A 13166-nucleotide genomic window follows, 5' to 3' on the forward strand; every position below is an offset into this window, starting at 1 on the left:
CAGTGATGTGTATACTGTATGGAAGTTGGGGCTTTGATAGGATTTCACAATAAAATTCTGTGAAGCAAGGGCTCAAGAATTGCATTGGTCTAATATCTGTTTATGTAGTTTTCTTTTGTTGGGCATATTGATACACTCTTTTGGGAGATGCTTTTTTTCTTTAGCTTGTTCATATTTTGACAGCTATATCTGTCTTACTTCCACATACATTTAGAAGTTACTAATATTGTACATCTTATTTCATAGGTGGATTTTAACCAGGAATTACAAAGCCCTTAGCAAAGGTTCAAAAGGCAGTACCTCAGGCTTTTTGAATATCATGATGGAACTCAAGAAGTGTTGCAACCATTGCTACCTCATTAAACCACCAGATGATAATGAATTCTATAATAAACAGGAGGCCTTACAGGTAGTGTCACATTTCAATTAAAAAAAAGAAATGAGAAGTTTTACATCTGTAGTTTTCACAAAATTTTATAGTTCCTTGGCAGTTCATTAGTTCTTATTGAAGTATATTAAGGAAAAACAGGTTTTCCATAAAATGTGTATGTTGGGTTTTACAGTGAAGTATTTTTTGATTCTTAATTGGAACTGAATAATTGACAGAGAATTGAGTAAATAAATATGCCCAGTTTTAATTACATACTATTGTATGGATGTTTTAAGTTGTAAAATTCCTCAGGAATGTAAGAATTTACTTTTTATTTTCCTGTCCACAGTAATAGAAAGAAAGGCAAACCTCAGATGGATGTCCAACATACCCCAGTGTGTATTAGTGTTGAAATTAATTTATTTTGCAATGTATTGTTTTTTGTAGCATTTAATACGTAGCAGTGGGAAACTAATCCTTCTTGACAAACTACTGATTCGTCTGCGAGAACGTGGCAACAGAGTCCTCATTTTCTCACAGATGGTAAGGATGCTGGACATCCTGGCAGAATATCTGAAATATCGCCAATTTCCATTTCAGGTAAGAAACTTGCTAGCAATAGCTGCTAAGAAGCTTTGATCTTGAGGTTTTTTTTCTTTACTGTAAAGGTGCCAAAGCAGTGGAACAGGTTTTCCAGAGGTTATGAAATTTCTATTTCTTGTTGAGGTACAAAAGCTGCTTGGACGTGACCTTCGCCAGCATGGTTTAGCTGTCCCTGCCTGAGTAGAGGATTTACATAAGATGAACTTCAGCAGTCTCTTTCACCTTTGTTTGTGATTATGTGGCCTTTACCCCTTTGATTAGAAAAAGGTCAATAAAAATGTCTTCTTTTTCTAGAAGGGGACTGGCTCTATGATGAATGTTATTTTGAAGTGAAACAAATTAATTAAATATTATGTGAGCTGTTTGTTTACTTTTTTTCCCCTTCACATAATAGTTTGGCAGCTGGCAATTGAAATTGCTCTGATATTGAGTACAGTATAAAATTACATTTTAACTGTAGTTCTCAATCTCTCTAGAGACTTGATGGATCAATAAAAGGGGAATTGAGGAAACAAGCACTGGATCATTTTAATGCAGAAGGATCAGAGGTACAGTATTTTTTTCCTGGGGCATCTGTTTTGTTTTTTCCCAAGTACCAAAAGACATTGCACAAAAAGGGAGAGTTGATAAAAGTGAGGAATATATCAATACGGTTGAAAATTCATTGCTACTGCCTGGAGTATAAGGTTTATATAACATTTTTTTAAGAAGATATTAAGTAGATAACACATAAATTAGGAAAGTGGTGGCTGATTGCTCTATAAATGCTGCAGAATTTTAACCCCAGCTTTGTTCCTCTGTAGAATTTAGTAATATTTACAAAAGTGCTGAACTTAAGCAGTTAGTATCCAAAAATCCTTTGGCAGTGGGCAGAACTTCATATATCCTTGCTTCAAATATCATTGCTGTTATCTTCATTTGTTGACACCTGTTACATGCCATGGAAAAAATAAAGTACTGATTTCTAGCAATTCTTTGTGAGTAACTGGTGAGTATGTAGGCATCTGTTATGATTCTCTTAGATTGTGAACTGGGATATTTGTACCTTATTTAGCACTCCTGTTAGGCATGTTACTCCATACTGTTGGATTGGTTTAAATCTTTTGTCCTACACACTCAGATTTGAGGGAGAGGAGGTTGGTTGGTCATTGATGTTGGTTTGGTTTAATTTGTATTTGAAGATAGCATTTGTTAGTTGCTGCTGAGCTTCTTTCTGCTTTGTGGAAGGAGAAGTACCAAACTCCATGTTAAATACAAAAGCTAACTCTCTTTCAAATTTCTTTCATAGACATTTTTAGCATTTTCTGAAATCTTAGCAGTTACACTGTACATTTTTCAGATAAAGAAGAATTTATGCATTTCTAAAATTGAGACAAAGTCTGCATTGGTGCAGCAAGAAGAAGAAGAAGAATGCTCTCAGTTTTATTTTTGTTTCCTAAAATTTCATAATATTTTGGGGTGGATTTTGTAGAGTTTTTGTGTTACTGAGCTACAGGCTACCTGGAAATCTTTAACTGTTTTCTTATTGTAATGGGTATAGTTTCCTGTAACTGTACTGAAAATATGGTTTGGTTGGGGTTTTTTAACCTTCTTTACTTTAGCTTGGATTTTATATGTTGTTTTTTGCATGCCTCAATATCCTCCACAGTCTTTCATAGTTATGAAAGACTGATTCAATAAGTATATATTGCCTACAGGGTTTTTTTCTCCTTGTTGCTTACCCATTTTCCTATTGTTCATGAATATGCTGAGCAGCATTGAACTTGGGAGAAGATTTTTGCTTCTGCCTCTTAATCGGTTATGTGTAGGCTCAAGTGCTTTCCCTACTCTGACATGACTGTTTAGTCCTCCAGGACTTGGGGCAGGGAGGGTGGGAAAGGGTTTTTGTAACATTGAAGGCTTTGACGGTAAGATTTGGTATTTTTGTGGCCAGTCTGGTTTTGTTGGGATGTCCTGCTCAATGATCGTCATTTAGGACACTGCTTCCTTTAAGTCACTGTTACTGACTTGAGTAGTCAGTAGCTTTATGAAAGAAATTGGTAATCAGCATTTGATTTAAAGAAGCATTTGATTTAATTTAAATCAGTGTATTTAAAGAAGTTTTAAGCGTAGAGCAATTATGGATTTGGTAGCACCACACACTGCATAAAGTGAATTGTAAAGTACGTTGGTTCCTTTAGGAATATACAAGTATTGTATATAAAACTATTTCCTACTTTATGATTTTAGGACTTCTGCTTTTTACTGTCTACCAGAGCTGGAGGATTAGGTATCAACTTGGCATCTGCTGATACGGTGGTTATATTTGATTCTGACTGGAATCCACAGAATGATCTGCAAGCACAGGCTAGAGCACATAGAATTGGACAGAAGAAACAGGTAAACACACTCAGTTTAAGCTGAAGACCTGAAAGACAGTTCTGTGCATCAGCTGTCCACCCTCTGTCTGCACCATTCAGTCCTTAAGTATTTTTGATAATAACTGATACTTTCTGCATATCTCCAGAAATGTTAGTAATGCTAATTTCTTTTTTCCTAAGTCTCTATACAGGAAGAAATAATATGGCAGCTGTGGTATTTGGGTGGGAGAGGGAGAAGAGTTGTCAGCTTATCTGACTTACATTCATTGGTGTGATGTCATTGTACAAAATAGCTGCTACATCTGGCACATCCCCAATGCTTAAATATTCTAGTTCTCAAGAGGATTTTTTCCTTCTTACAGAAGACATACAGTAACAATTAGAAATATTACATTATTGCCTCTGGCAATGCTTGTGCCAAGTCACTGAAATTTATAAAGAAAGGTCTGAGACAATTTATTAGGGCTTTATAAAACATTTCTGTAAAGACTGTGGTAATGTGATTAAATTAGTATTTCATATTTTAAACTGATGAAAAAAAATCAGAAGTTATATAATGAAGACTGAGATTTCTGCTTTTAATTTTTTTATTTTTTAAATACACATAGGTTAATATTTATCGACTAGTCACAAAAGGATCAGTAGAAGAAGATATTCTTGAACGAGCTAAGAAAAAGATGGTGTTAGATCATTTAGTAATTCAGAGAATGGACACTACAGGGAAAACTGTGTTACATACAGGCTCTACCCCTTCAAGGTACCTTTGTGTTTGTTTCTATACCAACTTACGTTTAAGAATATTTCAATTGTAAATGAAAGGCCAAACAGAAGACACAAAGTCTTTGTAGATTTTTATTTGCATAATAAATACATATCTCAAATATATAAAGAGTTTATATTTAACAGTAGAGGAGAAAGCTTAATTGACTCATGATTAAACTTTTCCAAGCTTGTAAGTTAAAATGTTTTTCCTGAAACATCATTTATTTCAGCTCAACGCCTTTTAATAAGGAGGAGTTGTCAGCAATTTTGAAATTTGGTGCTGAGGAACTTTTTAAAGAACCTGAAGGGGAAGAACAGGAGCCTCAAGTAAGTAGTGCTTCTGGACTAGGTAGATAAAACAGCCAAAAATATGTATGAATTATTTAATTCTAAAGAAAAACTTCTTTATTTTATCTTCAGGAAATGGATATAGATGAAATATTGAAGAGGGCTGAAACTCGGGAAAATGAGCCAGGTCCATTAACTGTAGGAGATGAGTTGCTTTCGCAGTTCAAGGTATGGCTCTGTTCCCTCCTTCCTGCCAAATTATACTTCCTTTTTGAAACAGTAGTATTCCTATTCTATGTATCTGTCTCTTAATTCTTCAGAAATAGATGCCTCAGTAAGTCAGCTCTGTATCACTTCCTGGTTTCTGCCTATACCTCATACCTTACCACCAGTATAAACAATTAGAAATATATTATATATTTTGATAATAAAATGAGATGTATTTATGAATGTGTTAATTATTAGAATTTTAATTTTGTGTTTTATTTACTGTTTTTGTTATTAAAGAGCTATAGTATCAATAAATGCAATGTGTTCTTTGTGTTTCTTTGCTGATCATTTCTCCAAGTTGCTTTTAGCCACAAAGTAAACTTGGAATGCCAGGTATTTTTAAGTGTTATCAGTTAAAAATATTATGTGTGAAAAAAATTATAGTGCAGAGCATGATACGTTTGTTTAGTTCAGGAAATTATTAAATAGCTCTCCTGCTGATCACTAATTCAGCATATTTTGATATCTGCATTGTATTAATGTTTGATTAATTTTATATTATTATAGTTTCACATTAAATCAGGCATTTAAATACTGATAGCCCTGTTTTGAAGGAACTTAAATCACAGTCACAGAGGTGTGAGGGCTGCGATTCTCCTTATATCTCTTCTTAGCCCATGCTGAAAGGAGTCTGTCTTTCCTAAATGAATAAAAGTACTTTCATTAGACACTGTTTCATGAAACATTTTGCATTTATAAATTTAATATATATCTTATAAAACAGTAGCATATATATAAATAGATAAAATATGTAAATATTATATGTATAAATGCATAAAATATGGGATCTGTAAACTTTTTTTCGTTAAATAGTAGTTAATTAGGGGTTTTTTTTTAATTATGTCATGTATTGATTTGATGAAAATGTATATGTTTTGATGTACAAGGTGGCCAACTTCTCCAATATGGATGAAGACGATATTGAGTTGGAACCAGAAAGAAATTCAAGAAATTGGGAAGAAATCATTCCGGAGGTCCAGAGGCGAAGAATAGAAGAGGAGGAAAGACAAAAAGAGCTTGAAGAAATATACATGCTTCCAAGAATGAGAAACTGTGCAAAACAGGTGTCTCTTGGTTTTGACTGAATTGTAGTTCTGTGTTGCTTTTGGTGTAGTTTGTTGCTTTTGGGGTTTGGGGTTTTTTTTCCCTTTTCTGAACACATTTTTTGACAGAGCAGGTAAAACTTAATTATATTTGTTACTTACATAGCTTGCTTGCTCTGGAATTCCAGATTAGCTTCAATGGCAGCGAAGGGAGACGCAGTAGGAGTAGAAGATACTCTGGATCTGATAGTGACTCCATCTCAGAAAGAAAAAGGCCAAAAAAACGTGGAAGACCACGAACTATTCCTCGAGAAAATATTAAAGGATTTAGTGATGCAGAGATAAGGCGGTAAGATATGGGAGGACATGCATATTTAAAGGAACAAGAAATTATTATTCTTTTTATTAATAATATTATTAATCTGGAAACTACAGCTGGTAGTCTGTTTTCCCTGAAGTTGTTTGAAATCTTTTTATTCTAGACATTTATTGTTTCTACCTTGTGGTGCTGACATAGTGAACTGCTATAGCAAGAATTTGTGAACCCATTTTAATGAGGTATAAAATTAAGTTTGAAAAATATGCGTGATTGGTTTAATTTTTTTAATTCCTGCAGCCTATGAAGGCAGTAATTTCACTGAATAATTACTGACAGTGATTTTACGAGGGGTGAACTTTCCTTTAAAAATAAACAAGCAAAATGATCTGATTTCCACCAATTTATCTAAAACCTGCGGTGTTCAGAGACTGTGTTACATCTGTTTGGTGACAAATTAAATAATTTGATTGGATTTTGTGTTCTTATTAAACTTCTTGGCACTATAATTGAATTGTTACATCCTGCTTTTTTAAAATTAAGAAAATATAAAATTCTGTTTGAAACTTGTATTATCATTGGTCCCTTCTGTATATGTTGAATATTTGCTGAAGTATTGTTTTGGTAGGAGGGGGACGAATTCTTTTGGTTAGCATTTCTGGTTTTGTGAAATGCTACTTTGCTTCTGAAATTGAAGTATGCATGTTTCCCTCAATTGCTGTAAAGTCTTCAGAGTATTTTTTTAGAGGAATAACATCAAAGATCCTTTTTGGCTTTCTGTCTCATCTGACAGCAAGGCAAATTGGTACTTTCTTTTAAGGCTATTCTTGTGCTTGGGCAAGCAATTTTGTTGTTGAGGAAGTTTTCTTTCTTCTTCTTTCTTTTTTTTTTTTTGTCAATTAAGAAAAAACTATATTTAATTTCCTTTCTCCTCCACGTATCTCCAGTTTCTTTCCATTGCTTAGATATTTGAACAGAGAGTATCTTTTATATCATTTTCCTAAGTCTTCCAATTACCTGTTGGAGATTGGTCTTTTTAGTAACCATATAACTATACCTAACATGATATCTGAAATCTTCATTTACTGTGAATCCACATTCAGTTTTCATTTTTAGATACATACAGCTGCAGAATCTTGTGAAATTAATAAAGTGATTTCTGAAATAAATTATATCTTCTATTGTTTTATTTATAAAACTGATTTTATTTAAGTTATCTGAGTGTATGAAGCTGCTCTACTCTCTCTATCCTTTTATCCCCCATTGTCCACATAGCATTATACTAAGATTTACAATTGTGTCAATGCAACTTCAAAACAAATGCTATTTGTTAAGCTTATATTTAAATGGTAAAATTATTTTCTGTTATTAGGTTTATCAAGAGTTACAAGAAATTTGGTGGCCCTCTCGAGAGGTAAAGTTGTTTGATTATTATTTGTGTGGCGACTTGGAATCTCTATGGAACTTTAGGCAGTAGGGGGAGTACATCATCTTGAATATACTGTGACTTGAGTGTAGTATCTTGCATTTCTTCATGTATGTGTGCAGACAGCCACACAACAGACTGCCATTTGGAGGAATACTTCTTTCATATTTATCTGCTGACTTGTTTACTCTTCAGTGGTGATAATCATTCACTTGTCATGTTTGATAAGCCTGTTGAAAGCCTATCAGTTTATTCACTCTGTCAAAGTTAGTTTTGTATTTTACATATTGTCAATTGTAACTTTTAAGCTTCTTTCATTATTCCTCTTCTAAGAAAAACTTCCCATCCGTAAAAATATTAATCCTTAGAAATATTTATAGTGCATCTGATCATATGTTATATATATGTATGCATGATTTAATGATTAATTTTATTTTCTGAAGAAATGTACAATAATTTAACACAAGGGTTAGGGTTCTTTACAGTTCTTGTTTTATTGTCCTCATACCAATCATTAAGGTTATTTTTCCTTTGTTCAAAATTGTACACCAAATAGAAACCACAGCTGACTGCTAACTTATGTAATCATATATTTTGTTTTGAAGTTTGAAGGAATAATTTCTGCCAAAATCACAACTGCCAAGTTTTCAGAGTTACAAAAGTGAATCTTTTTTTTATTTCAGATTAGATGCTGTAGCTAGAGATGCTGAGCTAGTTGATAAATCAGAGACAGATCTCAGACGTTTGGGAGAGCTTGTACATAATGGATGCATTAAAGCCTTAAAGGACAATTCATCTGGACAAGAAAGAGCAGGTACAGTATTCAGGGTGCTTGAGGGGACAGTGAAAAATGACAAGAAAAATTAATTACTCTGATTATAACAGAAAACAATTCTGTTAGGAAATACGAACAAAAATGTTAGGGTGCATACAGGATAATTTTAAAAAACCCAGAGTTTTAGAAAGGTGACTTTCCCCCCTTCTGTGTATGACTTACCACTGGAAAATGAAATGGATTTTTGATTTGCTGTGAAATTTGGATGTACCCCTGTTATGTAAGGACTTCAGTTCTGAAGCATTTAATTCAATCATTTGGTCAAGAGAAGGTGATGTGATATAATTGTTTTCTTACATTTTTCTGATGTTATTTGTAAAGGTAAATATTTTAATAGTGTTGTCATTTATTTTAAGGAGGTAGACTTGGTAAGGTTAAAGGCCCAACATTCCGAATCTCAGGAGTGCAAGTAAATGCAAAGTTAGTCATTTCTCATGAAGAAGAGTTGGCACCATTGCACAAATCCATTCCTTCAGATCCAGAAGAAAGAAAAAGGTACTGATTTTTGCATATTTTTAAGGGAGTAGTAATACAGAAAACTTCTCAGGTTTTTTATGTTGGTTTTTTTTTTTTTTTGCAACTGTGATTCGAACACTATTAAAAGCATTGTCCCTCTATTCCCTTTAAGTACTGGCAGCAGTAATCTGCTCCACAACTGTACTTTGCTTTTTTTTCTTCCTTTGCCACAGAAGCCGGTAACAGCTTTAACTTGCCAATTGTATTCACTATGAACTGTGTTGATTTACTAATAATAATTGGGACTAGAATTCAGGCTTGCTGAGGAGCTAAATGTGTCATCTCTGCTTGAGAGGAGTATCAAAGTGCAACAGTAGTTGTTCCTACCCTCTAAACTTGCCGCCTTGTGTATTGCAGTTCCTAAACTATCCACTTAGAACACTTGGATGATAATTTTTGCTTTTATTCGTGTCTAGCCAATTCTGTCACACAGCTCATGGCTACAGACAGGTATCTGTTCTTCATATTTTAGTCTTAATCAGCTTTAAAGCACATTCCAGTGCTGATTTCAATTACTATTTTATAGAAATACTAAGAAAATATTATTATAAATATTTGGATTAATTTCTTAAATTTACCAGCATCTCAGCAGAGAAAATAAATCTAGTTACATTACCTTTAGTATGTTCTCTTTCCCCTCGCTAAATTTCAGATGTAAAAATCATATCTTTTTCTTTATGATATATTTCTTCTAGATACATCATCCCATGTCACACTAAGGCTGCTCATTTTGATATAGATTGGGGTAAGGAAGATGACTCCAATTTGTTGATAGGCATCTATGAATATGGTTATGGCAGCTGGGAAATGATAAAAATGGATCCTGATCTCAGTTTGACACAGAAGGTATGTCATCTACAATAGTTTATCAAGGACTGTTTGCTTAGGTATTGACACTGCTAAGTAGTGTTACTGAAAGAACTTATTTATGGTGAATGAATTGCAGAAACATTATATGTCAGTTGTACTTCATACGTAATTCATATCCTTCTCCTGGTATAGTACTAGATTTTGGGGTCTTGAGTATTTATTTTGAAGCATGCAGTCTTGCAGTCAGTTATGTTTTCATATTCTCATGTGGTTGGTCTTGTGTCATTTGATTTTTTTTTCAGTTGTTTCCTTCTTTACTTCAGATGTTCTGGTTTTGTTTCTCCATCCCTGCTTAATCCCCAGGTTCTTCAGTTGAAATTGTCTTCCACTCTGAACATTGAGAGTAGCTGTACTAGAATTAGTGCGATAACTTCTTAGCAATAGTGAGCAGCAGAAACTGAGGAAAAGCCTTGGGTGAAGTAAACTTTGTGACAGTGCTAACAAGCTATAGCTTTGGGATTTGAAAAGCCAGGTTTCTGTCAAAATTTGCTTAGTAATGATTCCTACTCCTGCCTTCCATTAATTTGTCTGGCTTTTGAAACCATGTATTTGTATTCTTGGCAGCTGCGTTTAGACAATGAATGAATCAGAGCCGGGAGTTCTGTGACTGATTGATACAGGAGCCCATCATTTCTTAGATGAAATATCAGAGTGGAGACAGAAATCTGAGGCTGGTTTCTTGAGCTGGTTTAAACCCTGAGGCAATTTCCAAGACGCTGCTTTCCAAGCATTGTTGCAGTCAAAGCATTGGTTGCTTGCATTGGTTTCATTGGAGAGAAATGAAAACTTTTATGAAATTCTCCTTTTCTTCAAACATTCTGATGTATTTACTAGGTATAGTTGGAGTGGATTACCACATCCTTTTGTGCAGCTTTTTCTGTTCTGTGTGCTCCAGGCTAACATCTGAAGTTGATAATCTGTACTCACAGCTGTGATGCTTCTATTTTCTCCTCAGATTTTGCCTGATGATCCAGATAAGAAACCCCAGGCAAAGCAGTTACAGACCCGTGCAGACTACCTCATTAAATTACTGAATAAAGACCTTGCGAGGAAGGAAGCACAAAGGCTTGCTGGAGCAGTAAGTAAAATGTAGCATTCATTAGTAAGGTAAAACAGTATGGTTATTGGCATGTCATCTGATCCTTTTCATTTTTGGTTCTGCACTTTTTGTTTGTGTAGTATTACTCTATTCCTAATTGTGGAACGTAAGACAAACTCAGGATATTAATTGCAAGTTTCATTTTCTATTATTCTCTTATTATTTGTGTGCATTCTATACTGTTGCACTATGCTCTGTCTCCAGTCCTGAGTAAAGTGGTGGTCATTAGTGGCAATAAATAAAATAAAAGGAACCCTCTCTTTAATGTAAAATCAAATCTTATTTTGCAAATATAGTGCAAGGATGCTTGTCAGTTGACATGGTTAAAGAGATCAATTTGCATTCAGGGCAACTCAAAGAGGAGGAAAACAAGAACTAAGAAGAATAAGGTGCTGAAGGCTGCAAAATTAAAAGAAGAAATAAAAAGTGATTCTTCACAACCCTCAGAAAAATCTGATGAAGATGATGAGAATAACAAGGTGAGTATCTTTCACACGGTAAAGATACTCACCATACATTCTGTTGTTCCTGTTAGTATCAATTTGTATTTCATCTTCTGCTCGTTTTAATAAAATTAAAACACCTGAATGTCATCCTTTTCCTGTGGCCACTACAACTGATGTTGCATCACTACAAGAACTTGGAAGACTGTATCTATTTCAGTTTAATGATAAACTAATAAGGAATTATGAGTTTTCCAAATAGTTATTAAAATATTATAGTCTGATTACTACTGATGTTGCTCAGTTTCAACATTTTTTTAAAGCATTGACCCTGTATTTGCTGGAATTGCAAATCACAGTTGTAAAACTACTGGATTTTGCTCATGTGTTACTACTACTGGTAATGATTCTTAAGGTAAAGGCTTTTTTACTGAGGCTGAGAAAAATGTCGTCAAGCTCAATTAGAATGCATAGCATAAAAAATTGTATTTCAAGATTTGCATATGAATGCTCATGTATACATCATTGGTCTCATTTTTCAGAAAGACTAACCTTGTTGGGTTTTTTTACTTATGATCATTAATCTTGGTATTATGCTTTTGTTGTGTCTTTTAATTTTTGTTGTTTCTCACATGGCAAAATCACTATACATAAAAATTTGGATAAAATTTAGGGTCATGTCACAGCTAATTTGAAAGCAGTTGAAATAAGTCACTGCAATTCTATAATCAATAAAATACTCTCTAAGTGTTTTAAAGCAAACAGTAACAAGCCATTCTTCTATAATTACTTATGGGAATACATAGTTAAAGTTATCATTAGAAAGGCCGTGATAAATCTATGAAAAAATAGTCATTTTTAATCACTCTTTCAGTGTATGTATTTAAATTGTACTATAAAGAATAAAATGTGAAGCCAGCAATAAATAAAAAAATCAGTGTAGACTGCGTTGTGTTTATAGATATGATAATCTGCCTGGAACATAAGACTTAAGACCTGTAAATGTTGCCACAGTTCCCAGTATATTAATGGGGACAACTGGACCCTAAAACTAAGCAAATTAATTGTTCAGACTACTTTAAAAATGAGTGTTAGTCTTCGCCTCCCTTCAAAAGAGAAGAAATTGCCATCAGTTGATGGACTTAATGATGTTTTGGGAAACTGTCTAGAATGCTGTCCTCTCTGTTAACAACAGGTACTCATCACTTCAGTACTTTTGGTCACTGAATAACAATTGCATTTCTGAAAACTGGACTGTATATTACAACCTTCCTAAATTACTGGCTGTAGCTACTTCGATTCCATACTGTGTGCAGCATTTAAAACTTACCTATTCTACTGCTAGAATTAACAAGAAAGTTTTGAAATCATTGGATTTTTGCTAGAAAGTTTCCATGATACCTAACACTAAAACCTAGCCCTGGTCGAGCTCATAACTTCCTACTTCTACTAAGTAACTTGTTCAGTTCAAGTACTAGACAGTCTTTCATCTGTTTTTATGCAACGGATAAGCAGTTTCTGTATGTGCCTTTCTGGTATGTTAAAATAAATTCAAATCCATCTGTGTTATAATAATACTTTATAGTGTTTTTCTGTGTCTGAAAAAGTATTAGTTTTGATCTCAAACCTTCTCAGTGAATATTATAATAGAGTAGTGAGTAATACTTTGTTCACCTCCAAACAGTTAAATAGGCACATAACAGATAGTCTGTAATTAAAGATTTTTTTTAAAGCCTAGTAAATTGAACAGTTTTGGAAAAGAGAAAGTTGGTATTCTGTTACCTTCTCCTGTGAGTGTTTAATATGGGACTGGGACAAAGCTAATTAGATCAGAGGTCTTCTAACATCTCCCATCACTTGACTGTCTTGGCTGATCAGGTCAGTTTTGCAAGACCATAGTTCCTTTTAGATTTCAGTTCTTCAGTCTAACCGCCTTTAAAGGGACCAAATTCAAACTTCATTCCA

The 13166-nt window shown here is 33.9% G+C and overlaps 1 protein-coding gene across 4 annotated transcripts in view; it reads left to right on the plus strand.

Moving 5' to 3' along the window:
- Positions 1-13166, plus strand: part of CHD1 (chromodomain helicase DNA binding protein 1) — a 54324-nt gene that overhangs the window by 32955 nt on the left and 8203 nt on the right. For all 4 annotated transcript variants that reach the window (XM_064405709.1, XM_064405710.1, XM_064405711.1 and 1 more), the window contains 15 exons: positions 247-409; positions 818-970; positions 1450-1521; positions 3203-3352; positions 3942-4090; positions 4326-4422; positions 4516-4611; positions 5541-5717; positions 5885-6045; positions 7385-7426; positions 8122-8252; positions 8630-8768; positions 9485-9635; positions 10615-10737; positions 11106-11237. In XM_064405709.1, coding sequence (XP_064261779.1) covers positions 247-409; positions 818-970; positions 1450-1521; positions 3203-3352; positions 3942-4090; positions 4326-4422; positions 4516-4611; positions 5541-5717; positions 5885-6045; positions 7385-7426; positions 8122-8252; positions 8630-8768; positions 9485-9635; positions 10615-10737; positions 11106-11237 — 1936 coding nt within the window. The remainder of the gene's footprint in view (positions 1-246; positions 410-817; positions 971-1449; positions 1522-3202; positions 3353-3941; positions 4091-4325; positions 4423-4515; positions 4612-5540; positions 5718-5884; positions 6046-7384; positions 7427-8121; positions 8253-8629; positions 8769-9484; positions 9636-10614; positions 10738-11105; positions 11238-13166) is intronic.

The sequence above is a fragment of the Passer domesticus genome, chromosome Z (assembly GCF_036417665.1).
Source record: "Passer domesticus isolate bPasDom1 chromosome Z, bPasDom1.hap1, whole genome shotgun sequence".
NCBI lineage: Eukaryota > Metazoa > Chordata > Aves > Passeriformes > Passeridae > Passer > Passer domesticus.